This window comes from Onychostoma macrolepis, chromosome 17 (assembly GCF_012432095.1).
Source record: "Onychostoma macrolepis isolate SWU-2019 chromosome 17, ASM1243209v1, whole genome shotgun sequence".
In the NCBI taxonomy this organism is placed as follows: Eukaryota; Metazoa; Chordata; class Actinopteri; order Cypriniformes; family Cyprinidae; genus Onychostoma; species Onychostoma macrolepis.
This window is the reverse complement of record NC_081171.1, coordinates 3,298,772-3,325,168: the sequence shown is the minus strand read 5'-3', so window position 1 is coordinate 3,325,168 and position 26,397 is coordinate 3,298,772. Positions and strand designations below refer to the sequence as shown.

Below are 26,397 nucleotides of genomic sequence, written 5' to 3'. Positions count from 1 at the left end.
TAAGCGCAGATGATTTATTTTGTAAATGATGTACAATGTCAATGCCAGTCATAATTCCAACTTACACCTGAAAAGGAGCTTCTCATATTCAGCACAAACCTAAAAATAGCTTGACATGGAAAATCCATACTGCAAAGCAGACGATATTTACACTTACAAGGTCAATGTGAAAAACATTTTTAAAAACAAAACGCTGTATGAATGAGATCCCGGCGGTCCTCGTGAAATCAACATTAAGAAGCTGAAAGCAGTTATTACAGCAGAAACACAAGGATCCAGACAGTGAAGCATGCCGAAGCGCTGTACGCTCAACAGGAGATCACAGATGCTCAGAACTTCTGTGAGAGCGTCTGTTTCTCCAGCAGCAGGTCAGCAAATCTCTGCTGCAGCTCTTTTTCTCTTTCCTGCTGTCTCTGGACGTCCTCTCTCAGGGCCTGGACAGAAACCACAAAGTGTTGATATAAGTGATGTAGAATAGTAGAAACTTTGTTTTTTGGTTTGTTTATTGGTTTTTAGGAGGAAAAATAAATAAAACAATATTAACAATATATAAAAAAACACTTGTAAACAAAAACAAAATACACGCATACATACATACATATACACACACACATATACAGGTGCATCTCAAAAAATTAGAACATCTTGGAAATTTTGTTTTGTTTTAATTTTAATGATTAGAGCTTACAGCTCATGAAAGTCAAAAATCCAGCATCTCAAAATATTAGAATATTTACATTTGAGTTTTATTAAATGACCATCCTGCTGACTTGGCAATGATCCAGAAGACAATCATTGACACCCTCCACAAAGAGGGTAAGTGACAGAAGGTCATTACTGAAATGGGTGGCTGTTCACAGAGTGCTGTATCAAAGCATATTAAATTCAAAGTTGACTGGAATGAAAAAATTGGGTAGGAAAAGGTGCACAAGCAACAGGTATGACCACAAGCTTGAGAATACAGTCAAGCAAAGCTGATTCAAACACTTGGGAGAGCTTCACAAGGAGAGAACTGAAGCTGGAGTCAGTGCATCAAGAGTCACCACGCTCAGACGTCTTCAGGAAAAGGGCTACCAAGCCACTTCTGAACCAGGAACAATGTCAGAAGCAGAAAAAGAACTGGACTGTTGCTCAGTGGTCCAAAGTCCTCTTTTCAGATAAAAATAAATTTTGCATTTCATTTGGAAATCAAGGTCTGGAGGAAGACTGGAGAGGCACAGAACAAGCTGCTTGAAGACCAGTGTGAAGTTTCCGAAGTCAGTGATGATTTGGGGTGCCGTGACGTCTGCTGGTGTTGGTCCACTGTGTTTTATCAAGTCCAAAGTCAATGCAGCCGTCTACCAGGAGATTTTGGAGCACTTTATTCTTCAATCTGCTGACAAGCTTTATGGAGATGCTGATTTCCTTTTCCAGCAGGACTTTAGCACCTGCCCAAAGTGCCAAAACCACTTCCAAGTGGTTTGCTGACCATGATATAACTGTGCTTGAATGGCCAGCTAACATGCCTGACCTGAACCCCATATGGAATCTATGGGATATTTTTAAGAGAAAGATGAGAAACAGTCGATCCAACAATCCAGACGAGCTGAAGGCTCAATAGTGCCTCAGCAGAGCCACAGGCTGATCGCTTCCATGCCACACCTCACCGATGCTGGAGTTTGTGATAAAGGAGCCCCGACCAAGTATTGAGTGCAGAAATGAACATACTTTAAAGAACTTGAACGTTTCTGTTTTGCAAATCCTTTTTTTGACTGATCTTAGGAAATATTCTAATATTTTGAGATACTGGATTTTTGACTTTCATGAGCTGTAAGCTCTAATCAAAATAAAAAAATAAAATAAACTTTAAAGTGCCCCTATTATGCCATTTTTAAGGTTGCTAATATTGTTTTAGGAGTCTCCTAAAACAGGTTTACATGCATTTTTTTCTCAAAAAATATATTTAAATTTTACCTCATTTCTAAATGATTTGTAAACGACTTGTGCGAAGCAGTTCAAAGAATCAGTCTCTCTAAACCCCTCACTGCTGTAATTAGTCGGAAACGAAACGTCCATTGCCATAACAGACCGATGGGCTGACAGCCCTGGAGACTTGTCAATACATAGAAAAGATGGTATCGATGAGTCTGATGATGAAACGGTTGAAATGGCTGATCGACAAGAGACTGATTCGCAAGTGTTAACAAGTTTGTGGTAATAAGATGTGATGGCAAGTTGTTGGCGACGAAGAACGTGGGCAGACATAATGCAAATGTGTTACTTCGTGACGTACAGCCGTAACAGAATAAGATTCGAATTCCTGACGACTCATTTAGGTGATTGAGAGTCGACTCTTTATTTTTTTGATTGACAATAACTTTATCATGCATTGTCGGATTCACAAATTTGCAGATAGTTTATGTTCACATACAGCTACATAACACACTGCATGAAAGGTAATATTCGAAAAGGCATAATAGGGGCACTTTACATGTAATGAATCTAGAATATATGAAAGTTTCACTTTTTGGAATAAGTCCCCAAAAAAAAAAAAGATAACATTAATTTTCTTAAATCATGTTTTTTTTTACGCTTTTGTGTTAGTTAGCTGTATTTTTTTTTTTGTTATTATTTTAATCAAAACAACCCAACTGCAGTCTGATTGATATTAATTGGAATGGAGGAAAAAAAAAAAAAAAAAAAAGATATAGGGTACAACGGGGCCACCTTAAGAAAAAATGTGTTATTCACTGTGCCTAAAATGTATAATTGCAGAGAAAATATATACGTTGTATTGAACATTAATGGAGCAACAGATTTTGTGTGAAAATAAATCATTCAAGTTGTTTATTTTGTTTAAAAATCGTATAAATGTATGAGGTAGCAAGGGGTCACCAGCATGGAGTAAAAGGCACACGGTATTAATACAAATACTTCAGCTAAAATAATGTTGTTTAATAATGTCCAAGTTAATACTTGTTCAAAACAATCACTTTAGCAAAGTTTGTACTATTTTCTGCTTACTTAGTATAATTATTGAACAAATTAATTTTATTTTTCAGTCATTAAAATGATTGTTTCTGTATTTTCAAATATATTGTTTTATATTAACATAAGTAAAGATTCTGAAAGTACTGAAGGAGATCCAATAATAATTGAATATATATTTACAGTAGTAACAACAAATTATATTTTATTATATGATTTGATTAATATCATGTTTTTAAATATGATGGTTTCATTATAAACATGGTGATTCTCTCTAATATGGACACCCAACATAATATATGATATTTACCATCTGAATCTAACCATGTCATGTCAACAAATGGAAAAGCCATCTATTAATTATCATTTTAATTAATGTGCGCCTTTAGCCCCAACAGCAGGGGCACTTTTTACCCCAAATACCATACTTTTACATATTCTTTCGTTATTTAAAAACTGTTGCTTTAATTATCTTAAACAAAACTGAAAATCATAAAGACGACCTTTGTCTCAAAATATATGCATTAAATTTAGCGATTCTCATTTGCTACTTAAATCTACCAACATTTAAAAACAAAATATTAGATCAAGTAAGCACAAAATCAACTTTGCGCTGCTGCACATATATAAGTGTTTCCCACAGGATTTTGTGAGACTTGTGGCGGCAGGTGACCTCACATTCATTTGCATATTTATGACATCATTGCGTCAAGTTTGCGTTCCGAGGAGTTTTGGCACTTCAGATCTGTTCTACTCCATTAACGGTCACATACTGTAATACAACTGAATGCCCAGTAAAGCTGTTCACATATTTTCTGTTGTCATACATAAATAGTGACTAAACACGACCAAATACTACTGCGTTAACCAGGAATCACTCTCACTATACTCCTTAAATCCTGATCGCGACATCGACTGATAAAATCAACACACATCTAACACACTAAAAAGCAACTATATGCCGTGGTTTTGTCTCATTCAGCGCACTGCCTGCATCTGAGTAACAAACTGAGCATATTAACAGACGAATCATGTTCATATTTAAATTTCAAACAGTAATTAAGCGACAGGTGCTTGGTAAGGCCAACTGAAAGCGCTGTTTCTCTGCCGCTCACTGCACAGAACAGACACCGAGAGAGGCGACACTGCGCCAGGAGGGCAGCTCTGGTGACAACAATATCTTCCAACTGAATGAAAGCTAAGGTTTTTTTCTTCAAAAAAAGTCGCTAGGTTTGTCAGTATGTACCTTTTATGGGAAAAAAAAAAGTCGCTAAAAGGGTCTGAAAGTTGATGACAGGGGGTGGTGGGTATTTGTGGCAGTCGATCAACGTATGGGAAACACTATGTGTGTGTGTATTAAATATATATATATATTTTTTTTTTTTTTTTTTTTCTTTCTTCATTAGGGGTGTCAACATTAACGCGTTAACGGATACGATTAATCAAAATTTAACATGTTAATATTTTAACGCAAATTAATCGTTTGATATGGTTTGACCCCAACTTCTTCCCATCATCACAGAGCGGAAGGTTATCTGATGAGAGTACAGCGAACCAGTGTTGCCAGGGTCGTTTACGATAAGATATTTGTATGTGATTTTCTTGAGAACAATGTGTACATCTGAAATGCTAATTTGTGCAGCGATATAAAAACTTTAAAGTGCCCCTATTATGCCATTTTTAAGGTTGCTAATATTGTTTTACAAGTCTCCTAAAACAGGTTTACATGCATGCAAGGTCAAAAAACTCCTTAGTTTTCTCAAAAAATATATTTAATTTTATCTCATTTCTAAATAATTCGTAAACAACTCGTGTGAAGCAGTTCAAAGAATCAGTCTCTCTAAACCCCTCCTTTCCGTGAGCCCTCACTGCTGTGATTGGTGAGATGGTGCAGTCCTTTGTGATTAGTCTATCGCGTGTCGGAAACAAAACACCCACTGCCACTAAAAGGGTCTGAAAGCTGATGGCAGGGGACGGTGGGTATTTGTGGCAGTCGATCAACGTATGGGAAGCACTGTGTATATATCTATATCTCTACATCTATATCTATATATAGATATTTATTTATTTAGTAGGGGTGTCAACGTTAACGCATACGATTAATCCAAAAAATTTAACACGTTAATATTTTAACGCAAAATTATATGGTTTGACCCCAACTTCTTCCCGTCATCACAGCGCGGAAGGTTATCTGATGAGAGTACAGCGAACCAGTGTCGCTTACGATAAGATATTTGTATGCGATTTTCTTGAGGAATGTGTACATCTGAAATGCTAATTTGTGCAGCGACATAAAAGGCTATAAATAGCATATTTTAACAACAGCAAACGACCAAATACCACATGTGATCACAAAAGGAAGTTATTACAAACACTCGATGGTGGTTTAAAGTGAGTTCTGAGTAAAAGTGCACTATTAATCTCATAAATTGTCATATGTAGCACGATGCTAATGTTAGCTTTAATGCACCTGCAGAACAGGTCCAATTCTTCTTCATAATGCATTTTGTCATAATACTTCACGTAAGGTCGCAAGAAAACGTTGTATTTATTTAGATATACTTTTGATAATAGTTGGGTAAATGTATACTGGGACTGAAGCGATGTGGCTTGGTAAACGTTTTATTGCCAGTATAAAGGCTGATAATGGCTGAATAAAAACAAAAGAATAATGATAAAAGAATAATAAGGATTATGTCTCATACCTGGAAGTGTGAAAGGGTTTGGTTTCCTTAAACTAGTTTGTCATGCATTTCTTTTTCAAAACATTTACAGGTAAATCCTAGTATTTTAAATTTGCGATTAATCATGATTAATCCATGACTCTGATTACATTTTTTAAATCAATTGACAGCACTAATACTTATATATATATATATATATATATTAATTAAACAATTGTATATTTCCCCCGTTTATTTTTAAAATTGCGGAAAAAAAGACAAAGAACACACAGGATCAAAGCATAGACATATACAACATACTTTTAACCACATAAACAAACCAAAATATGTAATAAAATAAACAAATAATCCCAAATTTAAAAAAAATACAAATCTTATACAAAATAAAACCTCCAGAATCCAAAAAGAAACAGTCCTTACGTGTATAAGTGTTCATTTATTATATTGCCAAAATTTTACATTAATTAATTATCATGGACCCAAACATCTAATAGAGTTAAAGCTGTTTACCTCCTGTCTGCGTGGAATGGCGAAGTCTTCCTGTTTCTTCAGCTCCTGGAAGGTGTGGAGCTCCATGTGAGCCTGTTCCACCTGATCCCAGATTTCACTGAGCTGTTTGAGCAGACCCATCGCCCTCGACTGATAGCCGCCCAGCAGAATCTTCATCTTCTTCTCCATCTTCGCTGCACGCTTGGCCTCTGTGGTCATGTGCCCTCTGTTGATCTGTCATCAACATAAAGTGAGAGGAACCGTTACAAACTAGAGGTCTTCATGGGTCCAAAAATTCATACACAAACCCGAAGAGACCCGTAAATGTTCTGCACGGAACCGACCCGGACCCGTATTTTATTTGAAAGTAGGCCCTGAACCTGTGCAGACCTGAGAAATGCCTTAAATGTACTACCTGGACCCGACGCGGACCCGACCATTATTCAAAAGTTGGATCCGAACCCAGATGGGAAGACACAGAACCGACTGCACCCGATCAGCACATACTGCACAGCAAACTGCTATTAAGCCAATACATTGCGAAAAAAAACAAAAAACAAAATTCCCTTACTGCTGTTAGTAGCTTTCTCCCTGACTGCGATGCATACAATCCTCCTAGCCAATAAATTTCCATCCATCTTAGAGGCTGTTCCTGTCTCTTGCCGACCGAAAGAGTCTTAATCCACTCATTATTCCAGCTTTAAAAGTCTACTTGCTGTCATGGTTGGAGATGGATGACTAATGCAACTTCGCAGTTTTTTATTTTTTTAGCAAAAAAAATGCACAGAACAAGAAGTGCGTTACACTTTACTGCGTGCACGTTTAATAACAGGCACGTCTCTTCAGTTTTGTTTCAGCTTTTTTTTTTTTTTTCAAATCACTCATGAAGGAATCCATGATCACCGTCCGCTTGCAGTACTACATTAACTCCACCCGCGCTCTGCTTCTGTTAACGAGTTAACGCGTTTTTTTTTTTTTTTTCACCTTATTTCCCACTCACACTTTTCTCATCCTAATTTTACAAACTGCAAGTTACAAAACACGCATGCTGACTGAGACTGATCTCTGGCGGGTGCGGTGTTCTCCGATCGACTCGGGTATTACACACAATGTTAAATAGACCTCCGTGAAGACCTCTATTACAAACACAATTACAATGATTTTACAATGACTTTGCACGTGGTTTATTCACTCATAATTCAGAGTCTGAACTACCTGTTGCTTATTAGTTTTTGTTTTGAACTTGTTTTTAAATGAAACCTTTTTTTGCACTGATGCCAAACTTAATTTTTCCAAACAAAAAAAGAAAATAATGGATGAGGTAAGACAATTTTAATGAATATACAAAAAAAAAAAAAAAAAAAAAAAAGGAAAGTCTATAAAATAAAAAATAAAATGTGAAATGCAGAGCAAAATAAAAATACAATTATAAAAAAACAGAAGAAAATAATATATCTACATATAAAAAGAAATTACATTCCTAGCCAAAAAAGGATTAAAAAAACAAAAACAAATGATATTAAAATAACAAACATTTAATCTCTGCTCAATTTAAACATTTCATTTCATCTCGTTCTTGTCATGTTGCGATGGGAGGTCTGAGAAAAACCAGGATTCAATTTTGCCTTCAGACACTGGACCCACCAAATATTGAAACCATCGCAAACGTAAACTATTTTCAGACGTTCAATTTTGCAATCATGTGTGACATGCAAAAAAGCAGCGAATTCTACAAAGTTATGAGATGGAAACAAAAACAATAAACCTCCAATGTCAACACGGGCCTCAGAAACACACGCCACGTCTTTGGCCTTTAACAAACCATTATGCAATTATAATGGATCTGTTTTCATTCGAGCGCCTGGCGTTTTCCAGTAAGCGTCCCGCTGCCAGCTGAAAGTCCTGACTGGGCACTTCTCTGGGTAAAACATCCCAGACGAGGCGAGACAATGAGAGATCAGCGAGAGCAGGACGTCCAGAAAACAGCAGCCAACACATGATTGTCAGCCAATTAGCCAGCCAATGCAGATCAGCTTCAAATACAGATGATTAATTGAAGGTATGAATACATCAAAAAAAATCAATCACTGAATTAAAAAAAAAAAAAATTCCTTTTAATAAAATTTTATATCTGATATAAAACAATTTTATTAATCGGGGAGAAAAAGAAAAATATATATATAAAATTACATGCATTACTTATTGTAGTTAAATACACACACACATATATATTAGGGCTGGAGATTGAACCAGTTAATTAGATTAATTAAGGTGAAAAATAATGCATTAAAATTATTAACGCATTTAATGTACTTGCCCCACCCCAGACTGATATTTCATACAGCTGATGGATGACAAATATGATGCAGGTCAACAACTCACTGCATGATGGAACATAGAGAACAGTTAGAATGTCCCTAAAATTCACGATATGGGGCAAGATTTACATCAATATCACACGAGCAATAAGTGCAATATAACAAGTGCACATGTGATACTGATCTTATACAACAGTTCAATAAATAGGAAGTTAATATTGTGTTATTTTAGACAATGTTGTCTGTTTTGCTCAATTTTGGCAACAAAAAAATAAAAACAAAGCAGAATTGTTTGTCTCAGAGCAACACACAGCTGCATTTCATTTCTTAATCCACGTTTTGAATGAGTTGGGTGAACCATCAGGCTTGCTGGATTTGAAGCGTCGCTGCACAGATCGATCGGTGTATGACATCAAAGTACTACGAGAGTGACTCAAAAGTGTGCAGAGCTGTCTGCTCTCTATAGCTCTTGCGGTACTTTGATTTCACACACCGATCGATCTGATGGTGATGATCCACTTCTAGATGAACAAGTCTAATGATTCAATGGATTCAACTCATACATAAAGAGAACCATTTACTTCACTCCTGAATGAATCAGCCATTTGAACAAATCAAATGAATGAATAAATGACTCGATGACTTAATCATTCAGACATTTACCACCAGCTACTAGCAGTTTTATATCATATTTCCATAGTAATAATAAAAAATTAAAGGTATAGTTTACCCACCCAAAAATGAAAATGTTGTTGTCATTTAGGCCTACTCACCCTCTTGGTCCAAAAGAGTATGTGTAATAAATTTTATGTTTAATCAAACAAAAATATTATCTTTTGGGAGTAATTTCTCAGCCTAATTTGATGTGCGATTAATTAATCGCCACATGTAATTAATTCGATTTTAAAAAATTGTATCGCTTACCAGCCCTATATATACACACTCATATATTTAATTATACCCATATCATTCATAATATAAAGTTTTGTAATTAAAAAAAAAAAAAGTTTACAAATAATGGGGGCAAAAGTACAAAAAAATCCCCCAGATTTGTTTACCGGTTCTAATTAAAAAAAAATAAAAAAATAAATTAAAACGAGTATACTTTTTTTAAAAGTGGCTTTTAGCACAAAAATAAATATATAAATAAATAAACAGCTAAAGTATGGCTATAAGCAAAATAGTGTACTTGTAACCACAAAAATAAACAAACAAAAATACAAAATGTAATTTAAAAAAAAAAAAGCAGCACACGCTCTCTAAATCAGTGTGTGTGTGTGTGTGTGTGTGTGTGAGAGACTCCAGCTGAGGTCTGATGATAAATGTGCTGCGCAGATTCTGCCGGCATAAATCCTGGCAATTCTCTGAATGAGAGCCACTTCCTGCAGGAACACAAACTCCTGCGTCTCTGAACGTGCTGCTGTGTGAATGGACTCCAAGTTTCCGCCACACGTTCCCAGATGGGACGCACAAACACAAACGCAGCCTGTGTCAAATGGGGGATGTCCTAATGAACTGAAGCTCTGCACATGTGCACGTCCCAAAACTGCAGGACACTGGCTGTCTTACTGGAGCCGACAGTTTGTGTTAAACCAAGCATGAATGCCCAGGAGTTTACAGCAGTCCTCGTTAAAACGGAATTAACGGATTTATTACCGTTTATCTTGGCTGGTTAATAATGAGGTTAACACACAGGATGACTTTTAAGAATTATCCATCTGTTATACTAAAAGCAATAAGATACTCAAGTGATTTTACCAAAACCTTGAACATTACTGAACACACACACAAAATGAAAAAGAAATGAAGCACCCACCAAAACCAACCAAAAAAAAAAAAACACTAAACAATAAAAAAATAAAAAATTATAATAATTATAAAATAGCCAGATAAATAACCCTATAATGAAAAATAAAATAAAAATAATATATTTATACCGGGTTTTACCAGAACCCTGAACATTAGCTTCTATTAGCCAAACAGTGCCATCTACTGGATGCAAAGGGAGTGTGCAGAACACATGATGTTTCTGATGAACTTACCTCCAGTTTCTTCTCCATAGACTCGATTCTGTCCTTCTTGCTGGCCAGATTGGCTCGGGTATAGCGGCTCTGTCCGTGCAGGTACAGGACCTGACTGTAACACTCCTCCCACACCTGGTTATACGCCTCCATAGACAGATCTCCATGACCCATCCCATGCTTCACCACCTCCATCTCCTGAGCCAGGAGCTCTCCAGCCTGTCAAACACACACGGCATGAGCCAGCGGATGCATCAGGTTTGAATATAAAGAGTCATGCACTTTATGATCAAAGAGAACCAAACTCAATCTATCAGCAAGCAAAAAGCTCTTATCTGAAATCAACTGAATAAAAGCAAACTGCTCCACATAAAGACTTTGTGGTTGAATATATCAGAAATATCTAGGTTAAAATCCAAAATAAAATTGCATCAAGAAAATTAAGTCTAAGATTCATTTGCAATGTGCTATTATTTTCGACAATTAAACTAATTTAACCTTAATTTTCAGTACTGCAATACTGTATAATTAATTTGTAAAGTAAATTTGTCTTCATATTGACGATACAGTAATGAGTATGACACCTTTTTGCACTGCAGTATTGATGATTTATTTTCATTATAATGTTATTAATTAGTTGTTGCAGCCCTGCTTTTCATTACAAATTAACAACGGATTTCATTTTCAGTTGCATGTGGAACACCATTTTTTCCAATAAAAATACAAAAATAAATAAATAAATTTGTCTTTAAATCTGATTAATTGAAGAAATAAATCAACAGACTAACTGATCAACAGTTTTGGTAAAATCACTTGTCCTATTGCTTTAGGATGCTTTAATGCTCTTAAAAGTCATCCACTGTTCTTTTATTATTTATTTTTTAAATATAGGAAAGGTATTTATTATAGGACTTATTTATATTTTACTTAAATGTTTTTGTTACATAATTTTATTGTTTAGCTGTATAAGAAACAGTTAATTCTAATTAATTTTAGTGCTCTTAAGTCATTCACTTTAGCATTTTGTTTTAATATATTAAGTATTAAAATATATACAAATTATATTTAAATGTTTGTTACATAACTGTATTGATTAGTTGTTGCAGCCATGCTTTTCAATAAAAAAAAAATTAACAATACATTTCATTATCAATTGCAGGTAGATAATTTTTCTCTATATAAAATAAAAGATTAAATCAAAGAAATAAATCAACAGATTAAGTGCTCCTCAAAATAATAATCTTACTGCTTTAGTATAATAAACAGTTCATTCTAATTTCTTTTAGTGCCCTGAAAAGTCATACACTATGGGGTTTTACATTTTTCAAAAATATGGAATATTACAATATATATCTAGATTTTCTCTGAATGCATTTTTTTACATAATTTTATTTATTATTGATTTGTTGTTGCAGACCTGCTTTTTAATACAAATTAATATCACATTTCATTATCAACTGCATGCAGAATATAACTTTTCCCCATACAGAAAATGAAATTAGCATTTTCTAAAATCCAATTAATTTAAGAAATAATTTGAAGATTTGTTTGAATCATCAAAATCTATTGAAAAGTAATGACAGTGATGTAAATGTGCTTTACTTGGAATAAAGCCACCGTGCATCTTAATTGTCCTAAATAGGCATCATTTTCTTAAATGGGCTTCATTATGCAAAACTATGACCTGGACATTTCTAAATGTCCCTCTTGCAAATAATTGCCAAGCCACACTGAACCTGTACCTGCAGAATAACAAAACCTCCAGAGATTCACTCAGAATTTGAATGATCTCTCCAGCCGTCTGCGTGTTACCATGTATAATTTAATCATATCATTTGAGAATAAATCACAGTCAGATTTTCCTACATGATAAAAAAAAAAAAAAAAAAAAAAGTGGGGGTCTAACAATTAAAAGCAGCAAACCTTTTTGAGCTCTTCCTCCGAGACCTTTTCGTAGGGGGTTTTCTCCAGGAAAGTGATGTGCTCGCCGTTGCTGGAGCTGGATCCCATTCCTTTCCCCTTCTTGGCCTGGGCATCGCTGAAGGGGTGATGCAAACAGTCGAAGTGGATCATGGTAATAATTTCTTTCTTAATGAGTTCTTCAGCCTGCTGCAGGTCCGTCAGCGGCGGCTCCACATTATGAGGCCGGAGTATCGTCTCATTCACCTGAACACACACACACACACACAGCAGCATTAGTTTAGACTTCATCTCATGGTAGAGTACATCCCTTTAAACTATAAAAATGTACCATTTCTTTACTTGTATAACTTAACCATAGCCCCTTTCACACCGCTTTAGTTCCAGAACTAAAAGTACAGTACTAAAGTACTGGGACTATTTTGCGTGAACTATTTCCCAGTACCATTTAAAGGGTTGCATTTGCACCGACAGTGGGTACTAGGCAGTGACGTAAGCTGGTCGACAGCAACATCATTTGTGTGCAGCGTTCAACAACGAAAACAAAGAAGAACAACGTTAACAACAGGAGGATGGAGGACAGTGTGATCGGAGCTGTGTTTTTGTTGTGTCTTGTGGGGTTCACAATAATGGACATGGGATGTCGATGTATACGTCAAGTGATTGAAAGATCGGAAAGGAGTTCAAAATGTTCAAAAGTGCCTGCACTTCTGCATCCATCCATCTATCGCTGTTCTCCATTCTTGCGAAATATTAGGTTGATGCGATGTTTACACAGTATGTGTTTACACGGCGTTTTAAATCATGGCGGGTGAGGGCGTTTTCGTACGCGTTTAGCCAATCAGCGTACACTTACGTCACAATAGTTCCTATGGAACTGTTTTAGACCCTACTCTGAAGTAGGAGCTAATTAGTCCCTCCAAACGGAGTTCCTGGAACTAAAACAGTTCCTAGTTCCCGCAGTGCGAACACGCCAAAAAGTGGGTAGTTCCACAATTAGTTCGGGTACTATGAAAAGGTTCCTGCGGTGCAAAAGGGCCTCATGAGCACCATAACTAGTCTAGAATGTCTTGTCAAATATTGATCAAATATTATTGATCAAATAAATCAAGATCTGCCCCACATTACTTTACTCTGCAATATCAGTTCGCATTATTCAAATGCCAGTATGTGGGAGTGTTGTTACCATAAAACAACAACTACACAAAAAATGTAAATTGAAATAAACCTGACAAAAAAAAAAAAAAAAAGATATTACGAACACACAAAAAAGTAAAACTAATAAGAAAAATGAGAAATTTTGCCTTGGCAACTAAATGAAAGTTTAAGCTACTAAACCTGAAATAATAAATTAATTTAAAAAAAATTAGAAATGTACATGCAAATCAATTAAAATGATAAACACAACAAAATGACTAAACTTTAAACTAAAATAAAATTAAAATGAAAAAAATAAACTCAATATTAATACACATTTTAATAGTACATTAAAACCACATATTACAAATGTTCCTGATAACAAAAGAAAAAAAGAAAAGTTAAATAAAACTGAAATAAATTCTACACAAAAAAAAACATGAAAGAAAATGAGAAATGTTATCTTGGAGACTAAATGATAAAAAAAAAAAAAAATACTACTACTAAATGGAATATTTAGGGGATATTTATTTTATTTTTTTAAATACATGTGGAAGAGTTAAACTACTTTAAAAGATTTCTTAATTGAAATAAAACAAACTAAAATTAATACTGCACAAAAACACTTTTTCATTTAGTAGCTGTGAGGAATCCACCCGCCTTCACTTAAAAATGGAGTCAGATTAAACACGGAGCTAGACTAAAATTGAAACTAAATCCTGAGTGATTAATTAGTTGAACTTGCATTATACCTTCGCCCACCAACTGACCTATCGGTAAGCCCTGCCCCCTTTAGTTACTGTTGCTCCCTCGGACAAACAAAAGGAGTTGCTCACTGTCTTACAATGACAGCTGCAATGTGAAAACCTTGTCCCACAATGTTTTTGCACAATTTTGGACACAGAAGGCCACCAAATGGGAATTAAATATTCCATGGAGGGATTTATAACAAATTTTAAAAAAAAATATACGGTGGGTAACTCGAAGCGAGGGTTTATAGATCACAATGTAAGCGGGAGAAGTCTCATATTACGGTCGGTCATCACGATCGCGGATGACAACATGCAGAATCAACACTGTTCATGTATGGCAGGGAACGATTAAATTAATGTACATTTAACCAGTTTAATATGGAGAGGCACTGAAATGTAGACCTTCGTTTGTGTGTTTTTGACCTACACTGTACAAGACGCGAGAACAGTCAGCTATTTAGGTTTGTATATTAGCATGGACCCACTAACTTTAATGTTAGCTAGTTTTAGCAAGATACCTTGCTAAAGCACAAGATAACATTAACGTTCTGCTTGAGCAGATGAAAACTGTAACTTAATGAGTGTATGACAACCAGTTTTTGTCTTCATTTGTATTGGGGTGAATACTTAGGGACATTTTTCTCTGTTTTGTTTGGATTCAGGAAATGTAATAAAATAAATTATATCGCCCTTCCTCTCAGGATACCTGGAATCAGTGTTACCAGTACCCCAGACACATCGTTTTTCCATTTTTGAAGCATAAACCCCATAAAACCGATGCGCGCTTCGGATCTTCCAATGTTTCTCTATGGCGCTGAAACCTAAAGATGTCCGAGTTCCGCTCCCCCTGCAACTGATACTCGACTGCCATTGGCTAGTCTGCGTTCGAGGGGAGGGGCTTACTGATAGGTCAATTGGATCCCGTCTCTGGGCCAATCTGGGTGGTTTCTTACATAGCAAAAGCAAAATTTCTCATTTTCCTTTAAGTTACTAAAGTGCATTACTAAAACAGAAAAAGTAATAAACACTAAAACGAAACATTAAAAAAAAAAAAAAGGAAAAAATAAATAAATAAAAACTATTTGCTACAAGAAAAAAACTAAAATAATAAAAACAAATAAAAAAGTTGATAAATACTATAACAGTATATTAATACCACCAAAATAGCATAGTTTTGGGGCCCAGTAATTGCGATAGATAAGCAAGTATGGACAGGATGTGTGTGTATTTCCTCACCTCTGAAGGTCTTGGTAAATCTCTCTGAACTGCTGTGTGTCTCTGACGCAGCTCCTTCTCCCTCTCGGCCTCTCTGGCGGCCTGTGGAAATATCACACAAGATAAATATCAGCACAACACTAAACACAGCACCCTCTGGATCCTGAGCGTAATCCGTGTATTTACAGATCTCAGAAAGCTGCATTAGAAGCGGACGGGCCAAGGTGTTTGCCGGTTAACAGACCTGTTTACACAGCTCTATCTCAGCCGCATCCTCCATGAAACTCTCGTCCACCTCGGCTTCTTCCAGCTCTTTCTCAGCATTTTCGGGAAGAACGATCTCAAAGTCATTTTTGGGCACCGGAAGAGACATCAAGCCCAGCCGGAGCTGCTCACGGGACTCCCTTTGCTGGAACAGACAGAAAACACTCAAATAAATGCATCAAAACTGCATTAAATGCACTGAAGGACAAAATGGTTTAAATCTCAGACAAAGTCGGGCTCATTATTATGGGCGTTACACACCAAGTGTTTGGCAAATGATGGGTCGCTGTAGTCCACACCACCCTCCTCTGTGTTGATGTTGAGCTTGTCCCGCAGCGGGGTCCTGCCCGGGGTCACACCCACTGAGGGTTTAGGAGTCATTCCACTGTGAGGGGTCATGCCCTCGGCTCCGTGACTGGGGGTTCTGGGAAACCATATGCATAAAGTCATTATTCACACAGCTCATTAACCTGAAATTTAGCACAAACTTCAATATTATGAGATATTAATATTCAAAAGTTCAAAAGTGTGGGGTCAGGGTTGGTAATGTTTTTAAATAAGTCTCTTATGCTCTCCAAAGCTACACTTATTTGATCAAAAATACATTAAAAACTAATAGCGTGACATTTTATTTCAATTTAAAATAAGTGTTTTCTTTAAATGTATTCAATATAGTTTAAAATGTAATTTATTCTTGTGATGCAAAGATCATTCTAATCAGAAATCATTCCAATATATTCTGATTTGCATTAACACTTGAGTTTAGTTTAGCAGAGTTGAAAACAGGTGCTTTATATTTTTACTGAAACATACATTTTTTTCAGGATTCTTTGAAAAGTTCAAAAGAGCAGCATTTATTTGAAATAGAAATCCTTAGTAACATTATAAATGTCTTTGCAATCACTCTTGATCAATTTAATGAGTTCTTGCTGACTAAAACGATTACTTTCTTACAATAAATAAAATCTTACTGACCCAAAAGCTGTAATGAAGTTTGAATTCTATACTAATGTGCCAATCATAACAAAATTGGCTTTTTCATTAGTATTAAAATATATATATATATATATATATATTTATTTAACATTACTTCTGGCTGAACAATATTTTGAATTTCCAATTAGCTTTTAATTGTATATTTTAAGTTTTCATTTTATGTAAACGTTTTAGTAATTTTTTGTCCTTTTTATTAGTTTTTGAGATTTTTTTATATTTCTATTGACATTTTTTTTTAGTCATTAGTCATTTGAGTTTGTTGTGGTTAACTGCCGAGGCAAAATCCCAATTAAAAAAAAAAAAACATTACTGTAATATTTATATATTGTTTCAGTTATATTTCAGTATAACTGGGTGGGAAATTGGTCTATTAATTTATATTAATACCTATTATTTAATAATAATATTAACTGAACACTGCTGCTTTATGCTGCTATTGGTAGTATTTTATTAAAGCAATAAGCTGCTCAAGGCAATGCATTACAGAGGTTTCTACAACACCCCTGAACTTTGACAAAATCACTTATTTTTGAAGACATTTTACAGTACTCAATGACTATGAGAGTGAACATTCTAAGCTACATTTTTCATGTGAAATGCACATTTTCATGCATGATGGGTACCTGAAGGGTGTAGACAGCACCGTGTTGGGCGTCTGGACCACCTGTCTCTGTGGTGTGACACCAGAGAAGTCACTCTCATGCAGGGGGGTGTTCAGCCCTCCTTTAAGAGGAGTGTCCACGTTGGTAAGTGCCATCAGGTTCTGGGCTTCCTGTGAGGGTGAAAGAACCGAGCAGTGAGACTCAGGATAAAAAACAGCCAGTTAGGGAAGTAAGAAACTGGACCAAACCTGCAGGATCTTGTCCTGTGCTGCTGGAGTTCTGGGTGTGCGCAGGGCCATGGAGTTATTGGTCAAGTTGTATTCGGACAGAAGAGCGCTAGAGGCTGAGTTTGTGATTCCAGACTCCTCGGCGGTCTGACGGGCGATTTCGCTGGCCTGACCCAGTTTGACAACCTCCTCCAGCTCGGCATCAGAGATCTGAAACGAAAAATCAGTAAAATGCAGTTTAACTAAGCACAACTTCTATATTAAACTTCTAGAAAACTATTATTATAACTATCATAAAACACATTTGAGTGGTTTTGGTTAAAGTTTTGTTTTCATTTTCATTTCAGTTAACATTTTAGTAATTTTGTGTGCTTGTCATTTGTATTAGTTTTTGTTTATATATAGAGAGAGATTTAATTTACTTTGATATAATTGTTACTTTAGTATTTATATACTAGTATATTATTATTTTGAATTAGCTTTTACTTTTATATTTTCAGTTTTCATTTTAAATTCTAAAGTTTTAGTAATTATATGTACTTTTGTCGCTTCTATTAGTTTTTGTTTTTATATTTCTATTTAGATTTATATGGTTAACATGCTGCAATCAGTGTTAATTTAGTACTAGTAATTTAGTACTATACCATTATAGTATTCATCTATATTTAGCTTTTAGTTTCATATTTTCAGGTTTGCTTTTAATTTTAAAAAATGTTACTAATTTTGTGCTTTTAATTTTTTTAAAAAAATTATATTTCTATTTACTTTATTTGGTTAACACGTTGCGATCAGTGTTATTTTAGTATTATAGTATTTATTAATATTTTGAATTAGCTTTTAATTTTATATTTTCAGTTTTAATTTTATTTTAAGGATTATTTAATTTTATATGCTTTTGCCATTTTTATTCGTTTTTTTATTTCTATTTAGATTGAATTCATTTTTATTTCACTTTTAGTCATTTTAATACTTTTTTGCAATAATTTTCATTTAATTTCTAAAGTTTTTCATCTAACATTTATATTTTATTTCAATTAATGAAAAAGCTTTTTAATAGTTTAGTTAACAATAACAGCACTGGCTCCGATGCAGTTCATAGGATGTTCTATGGTTGCAAAGGTGTTTTTGTTTAAGGCATAAGTCCCAGTGATTTTTACCAAAGTCAAGGCAGTACAGTTTGTGAGAACTCTGACCTGTGGTGCCGGAAGCACCAGTTTGCTTCTCTTCTTTGTGAACTCTGACACTCCACTGGTCTGCAGGATGGCCGAGGGCAGATCAGACTCCTTCTTCTTCTTGATCTTCTGTCTGTCCTTCTTTCGGTCACGATCCTCTGTCTCACTATATACAAAAAAAGCACAGGGGTGATCAAAAACACACCCATCCAGGACACTGAACTAACCGCAGCTCTACAGGAGGAGGTTTGACACGACCCCACTCACCTCCTGAGTTCTCCATCGAGATGCTGCTGGCGCAGTCGTTTGAAGTCCGGTTGCAAAGGATCGTACTGCTCCATGGACGTATCGTAGAAGCCCTGTGCGGGTTTCTTTTCAAACGGGATCTCAGCATTATAGTCGACACCTCTCTTCTTCTTGCGCTTCTTCTGGATGTCGATGCCTGCAGCTCGCAGCTCCCTGCGCTTCTGAAGCGCTGCCAGACGACTGCAGAAAACAGAGGAGAGAACACGGTGAGGACGGCTTCATGATCAACACCTCTGATAAACAACTCAATGTGATCAACACTGTGAGAACTAGTAAAATGCTCGTTATGGCACTGTCAATGGCAAGCTGCTAAATATATAAATATGAATACATGCTTACGGCTATTCAAAAGCTTGAGATCAGTATAAATTTGTAACTTTTTTTAAAAAGTCTCTTTTGCTTTCCAAGGATGCATTTATTTGATCAAAAATACAGAGAAAAAAAACACAGTAATATTGCAATTACATTTAAAATAACTGTTCTATGTTAATATTAGGGGTGTCAACGTTAATGCGTTAACGCATGCGATTAATCAAAAAAATGTAACGCGTTAATATTTTTTTAAACGCAGATTAATCGTTTGATAAGGTTTGACCCCAACTTCTTCCCGTCATCGTAGTACGAAAGGTCATCTATCATTGTGTGATGAGGGGACAGCGAACCAGTGTTGCCAGGGTAACGGCACAAGTAGTTTATTTTGAAAATACAGTCGTGGGAAAAAATTACAGAGCCGTGGGTTGTGTTTTTTTTGGGCTACTTTTTTTAATGTACCGCAGCCGCCCAAAGTGTATATAGACAAATAAAAATTAAAATAGATCCTTTTCCTAATGTGTATTATACTTGGAATGTATCCCTGACAACTTAAGAAAGGAGAGGCAGTTAACATCACAAACAACGTGAGTTTCAGCAGAGCACATGTTCAGGCTTTTACACAGCAGAAATAAACATGACAACAGCCACTATAGATTATATAAAATAATAAACATGATTACGATAGATATGGTCTGTATGTGATTTTCTGGAGTTCAATGTGTACATCTGAAATGCTAATTTGTGCAGCGACATAAAAGGCTATAAATAGCATATTTTAACAACAGTAAACGACCAAATTCCACATGTGATCGCAAAAGGAAGTTATTACAAACACTCGATGGTGGTATAAAGTGAGTTTTGAGTAAAAGTGCACTATTAATCTCATAAACTGTCTTATGTAGCATGATGCTAATGTTAGCTCTAAAGCACCTGCAGAACAGGTCCAATTCTTCTTTATAATGCACTTTGTCATAATACTTCACGTAAGGTCGCAAGAAATGTTTTGATGTATTTATTTAGAAATACTTTTGATAATAGTTGGGTAAATGTATACTGGGATTGAAGCGATTGAAGCCAGTTTAAAGGCTGATAATGGCTGAATAAAAACTAAAGAATAGTGATAAAAGAATAATAAGGATTATGTCTCATACCTGGCGGAAGTGTGTTTCCTTAAACTAGTTTGTCATGCATTTCTTTTTCAACACATTTACAGGTAAATCCTAGTATTTTAAATTTGCGATTAATCATGATTAATCCATGACTGTGATTAACGCGATTACATTTTTTAATTGATTGACAGCACTAGTTAATACACTTTAAAATACAGTTTATTCCTGTGCTGCAAAGCTGAATTTTCCATCAGCCACTACTCCAGTCTTCAGTGTCACATGATCCTTCAGAAATCATTCTGATTTATTATCAATATGCTGCTTTATTATTGATTTATTAGCTTTGCTGCTTAATATTTTTTGGAACCTGCGATACCTTTTTCAAGATACTTTAATGAATAAAATGTTAAAAAGAACCGAATGTGTTCAAAGTAGAAACCTTTTCTACCAAAATAAGCCTTTACCCTCACTTTTTATCAATTGCCCACATCCATGCTGGATAAAAACATTACTTTCAAAAACAAAAAAGAAAGAAAACAATTTACTGACCCCAAACTTTTGAACAGTATTGTAGTATAGTCTTACAAAAATGTATTCAGAGACCTAAAGGTGTTCTTATGACACCAGATCTTACCGTGCTTCCTCCAGCTGTTTCTCTCTGGCTTTCCGCTTTGCCTTCTTGCCTTGCGTGTTGGCCAGTCGAGCTCTGGCTTCAGACAGCATCTCCAGCTCATCTGCACATGCAAGTTTATGGATGTCATGCATTGTCTTTTCGATCGCAGTGCTAAAACGGTTTTCATCAGACACTCACCTTCATCCATGTCCACAGGGTCAGGTCTGGCTGGTTTGGTCTCAGGGTTTGGGTCGATCTCTCCTGGTTTAAGCTTGCGAGGGTCATCGCCCACATCATCTTCATTCTCTCTCTGGGCGGCTTTATCTCTTTGATCATAAAGAACAAATTAATAAAATTCTTCACCTACAAAAAGGTGCATGTAAAACCAAAAAGACAACATGACTCCATGGAACTTGAATTATATGATCAACACATTTAGAATTAGACTGGATTGTGAAAAATTAACATTGATTTATAGTTTTTTCACTTTATTGTTCAAAAGTATGTAAACTTGCTACCGCCACTAGGATTAGGATTAAATGAATAAAAAAAGGACATTTTTTTTGCAACTTTTTTATTTCACAATTCTGAGTTTATCCATCACAATTTGCAATTCTGAATTGTGAAAGAATTCTGCTTTTTCCTCCTCGCAATTCAGAGTTGACTTTTTTCTCAGAATTGCATAATTGCCAAAAACTTGCAATTGCAAGAAGCAAAGTTAGAATTGGGAGAAATAAAGTCACAATTGTGAGAGAAAAAAAACTGAAATTTGAGTTTATATAAACGCAATTGTGACTTCTCTCAATTTTTAGATATAAACTCACATTTGGGAGTTATAAAGTCCAATTCTGAGGAAAAATGTCAACTTACAATAGTAAGTTCGTCTCTCGCAATTTTGACTTTATAGCTCACAACCGTGAGAAATAAGTCTGAATTGTGAGTTCTAAAGTAGCAATTACTTTATTTTTGATTCAGTGGCGGAAACAGAAACAGTTGAAAGTAATTACACGTTGTTTGTATTGTGCACCAAACTGTACATACAGCAGATACTCGTAATGCTCCAGACACTGAGCAGCTGTTCGTCCGATGATGGGGGCGATTGTCCTCCACTGAGTGGGCATCAGTTTGGCCAAGTGAAGAAGTTTCTCCTCTTCCTCACGTGACCATTCTGTTTTCTTGATGCTGGGGTCCAGCCATTCATACCTGTGAGAAACAAATCACAAGTGACAAACACATCAGACCTGGAATATATGATCAAGATTGCATATTTGGGTCTATAATGCTGAAAAATGCTGTCCAGATAGGCCGATCACTAGGTTTTGAGATAACTTGAGTGATATAAACTCACCATCTGGCTTTACACTGTTTGGCTGATTTGCGATGCAGCAGGGATGCGATTCGAGACCACTGATTTTTGCCATATTTCATTACAGCTGCTTTGAGAATCTCATCCTGTTAATAAATCACATTAAAGACATGAATAATTAAATAGGTCTTAAATAAGACATCAGAGATGCAACAATACGACTCAAATGCCAAATCATTTTACTAATCTAACTTCAGTTTTGAAAAGCATTTAAATGCAAAACTCAAATAAGGATGAAATTATTTCAGTATTCAACTAATTTCCACCACAATAAACAAACATGAGCCTAACAATGTTCTTTCAAAAGTTAGTGTACTTGTTTATCAAGAAGACAAGAGTGTCAGTGAGAAGCAAGGTAAATGTCACTTACAAACAGAATATATTTACATGCATGTAATTTCCAGAAAAGGTGTAAACTAATAAATAACTAATTACTAATAAATAAAATATACATATACTACTTAATACAAATATATAACGAATAAAAATAAAATATATGCTTTACGAGTTAATACACACGCAATTTAATAATGAAATGAATATTTGAAAAACATAATTATTAAAATATCATAAATATCGAATTTCATCAATCTAGACGTATGCACGGTCTAATTAATACTCTTGCTTAAAACAACCTAAATTGTGTGGCATGCATGTATTTGATATTTTATTCCCTCAATAAAAAAAGTAATTCATAAAAACGTATAAATATTCAGCCCGAACTGTGTGCTGTCCACATCACAACGTAACGTTAGTAAGAAGTATATAAAAACACAGTACTGCAGATATTTGTAAATTTCCAATAAATAACCATCATATGAAGCTTAAATGCCTTGATGAATAAAATACTGGCGATTAATGGAGTTTTAATCCTGAAATATTGTGTGTGTTTTCTAAACAAACCTCAGTGTTGCGCCACACGCCTCCTTTGATCATAATCCGCGGCATGTTGGCGATTTAAAGTCTTCACAGGCGCCCGCGCAGTAAAATCTTCGTCTGGAGTCGAAAATACGTGAAATTAAAAAGAAATCAGAGAAATAAACGTTGAGTTTGAGCTGCAGCACGTTAAACTGCAGGTAAGGAAATCGAAATGGCTGCGGGCGCACAGAACTGTGGGAAACAGGCTCTTCCTCTACTGATTCTTACGAGCTCTGTTGTGTCACTTGAACTCAATATCGCCCCTCACGACAGCGAGGCGAATGACAGGCTATGTCTGTTTTTAATAACTTTTTTTTCTCCCTTTTAGACCATATTTTTTATGATTGTACCATACTTTGGTAAACAGTGTTGTTTTAATTGTGCTTTATAAATAAACTGAAACTGTTTTTGAAAAAGTTTGCTTTATATAATGATAAACACTTTCAATCAATATTATATGATACATAGTAGGATACATTGTTTTTTTAAGTAAAATCTGAAATTGTATATTATACATTTCACAAAAATTATATTATTATATTATAATTAAATGGGTATATTGTTCTTTATAATAACCTATATAATAATAATAACTTAAAATATATATGACCAGAAAATATTGATATTTTAAAACTTAAATAATAAAATAACAATAATAAGTCTGGCTTTTATGTAGTGTCTTATAATTATTATTTTAGTATATTAATGTTTTAAAATTAAATTTTTATTTTTATTTTGAGAATGTCCTAAGGTATACATTTTTTGGACAGAACTGAAAAAATATTTACAAAAAGAGATGAACACTGTTAATTTTGTTAATAAAAACTGATATGTTAAGATATTTTTCATTGGATGGTGGTGATAAAATGTATGTATTTATTATATTTGATCAGTATTATATTCAAAAAGTCAAATGATTTGAAAAAAATGTTTGAACAATTCAAAACTGATATTAAAAAGTATTTGGAAATGCTGTATTAATGTATTGTTCCATTGTTGTTGTTGTTTTTGGACATGCACACTCTTGTCTTGATTGTACAATATCCTCGGATTTCATTGATTGATTGATGAGTTTTATTGAAAGTTCCACTTGTAACTTTGGAACAAGTACCATAAGGAGTTGAGGAGCAGTTCTCTTCGTTCCGTCTTTGAGGTGTGGAGCGGCATGTCCTGGAACACCTGGAGGACTTCAGAGACTGTGACATCTAACACTCTGCTGAATGGCTTCAGACGCCTGGAATGATGTTTGATGTGTTATCGAACAGAAGAACCTGATGTTCAGCTCTCAGCTCCAGAACAAGCCAGAAGCCCAGCACGTCTGAAACATCTCTTTCTATGGAATCGTACACTCTGAACTCTTGAACCCAAATCAAGCCCAAAGTATCCCTGCTGAAAAAAAACAATAGAACCCTGCCCAAAACACAATAGAAAATGTAATGGTTTTAATGGGAATTGTATTGGTTTTAATGGAAACTATAATGGTGTCTACTGGTATGTGATGGGTTCTATTGGTGGGATGTTAAATCCTATTTGAAAAATGCCCAAAACACACTACAAAAAGGAATTTTGAAATGGTTTTACTGGAGAAAGCTAATGGTTTATAATGGTATTTTAATGGAAACCATTAGGATTTCTGTGATGGTTTCTATTGGGCTTCTATTGTTTTTTTTAGCAGGGATCAGGAATGAAACCACCAAAAACAACTGTAGACCAGCATAAGCATCTAATTGTATGAGTAGAGAAGTTCATAAAATTATAACGAGGAACAATCAGAATCCACCCTACTTCGAAGAGTGTGAGATAACGGCAGCGTGTGCTTAATAAACAAAATGCTATCATGCGTGGTATGGACGCTAATGGCCTATTGTTGTAAAAATACTATCTTTTTTTAATATTGTTATCATTATAGTTATCTTTAAAGGACGATATGGACGCTAGTTATCGGATGATACGTTTTAATAAATGTTATCTAAAAACAGTCTTGAACCTGACCATTCTTATTCTACGAGCATATAAGGAAGTCTACACCACAGCTTTAACAACAACGATACAGAACAACGTTATTGATTTTTTTTCCCAGCTAATAAACAATAGGCCTTCGACAGCCAATCAGAATCTGCTCCACTTCGAAGCACGAGTTTTTAAAGTGGCAATCGACGTGGCTTATAATAAACATAACATTATTGTCTGTTTGTGTGGATGCTTATATAGTTATAATACCTTATAATTGCCTTTGTTCTTTTTTTTAAGTAACAATGAGTAGCGCTACACCATATGCACTTGATAAACCACATTATTTGCAGTTAATGTGTTTGTGCTTTGTACCACGAACAATAGGCGTTGATGTTGTTTTTGAAGTATTTTTCGAACTGTTGAGCTCGACAAGGTCAGCATTTGCGTAAACATAATGAAAGAATGATGAAGACTGTAATGGAAGCAACTCATCTCGTCTTCCAGCAGAATTTTGACTTGAGACACGCAAACTAAACAGCACAGATGGCAAAAGTGTTTCAGACTTCTCTGAACAAATCACAACATTTCCAGAAAGATGACAGTCCAATGATGGGCCCTATAGAGAGTAACTAAACAGCCCAGTGTCAACATTAAAAAGCAGTGCTCTTGTGCCAGGAGAGGCCATCAGGAGCGATAAATGACACACTAGAGTCCCGAGGCGAAATATGAAGCAAATCCTCTGAGCAGGTCATCTTTTCTGACTGCTAATGTTGAAAATGAAGAAAGCTGCAGGAAGGTTTTCTTTCCGTGAGCCGGAGGGGAGCAGCACGACCATGTGAGGAGCAGAGATAGGAAGGACTGATCGGGCGCCACAGAATTTGAAGAGGCTCCTCTCCAGGTACAAAGCGGATCTGGACTGAATTCAAAACCTTGGGCAAAAATGCAAAGAGAGCACATTTTCCGAAGAAACCTGACGTCGACAGAACTGCAAGGTAAAGTTACAGTATGGAAGTAACACATTTTACTAACAAAAAAACTAAATAAACGTTATCTGTG

At 35.3% G+C, this 26,397-nt stretch overlaps 1 protein-coding gene across 1 annotated transcript; it reads right to left on the bottom strand.

Moving 5' to 3' along the window:
• cdc5l (CDC5 cell division cycle 5-like (S. pombe)) lies at positions 1 to 23,606 on the bottom strand. The gene is made up of 16 exons (XM_058749881.1): positions 23,374 to 23,606; positions 22,453 to 22,556; positions 22,146 to 22,307; positions 21,303 to 21,430; positions 21,126 to 21,225; positions 19,032 to 19,250; positions 18,786 to 18,930; positions 17,614 to 17,802; positions 17,387 to 17,535; positions 16,029 to 16,191; positions 15,748 to 15,912; positions 15,525 to 15,605; positions 12,403 to 12,645; positions 10,501 to 10,698; positions 6,162 to 6,374; positions 1 to 434 (listed from the first exon to the last, which is right to left on the bottom strand). The coding sequence occupies exons 1-16, from the start codon at positions 23,416 to 23,418 to the stop codon at positions 330 to 332; spliced, it is 2,409 nt and encodes an 802-aa protein (XP_058605864.1). The 5' UTR covers positions 23,419 to 23,606; the 3' UTR covers positions 1 to 329.
• Positions 23,607 to 26,397: the final 2,791 nt, after the last annotated feature.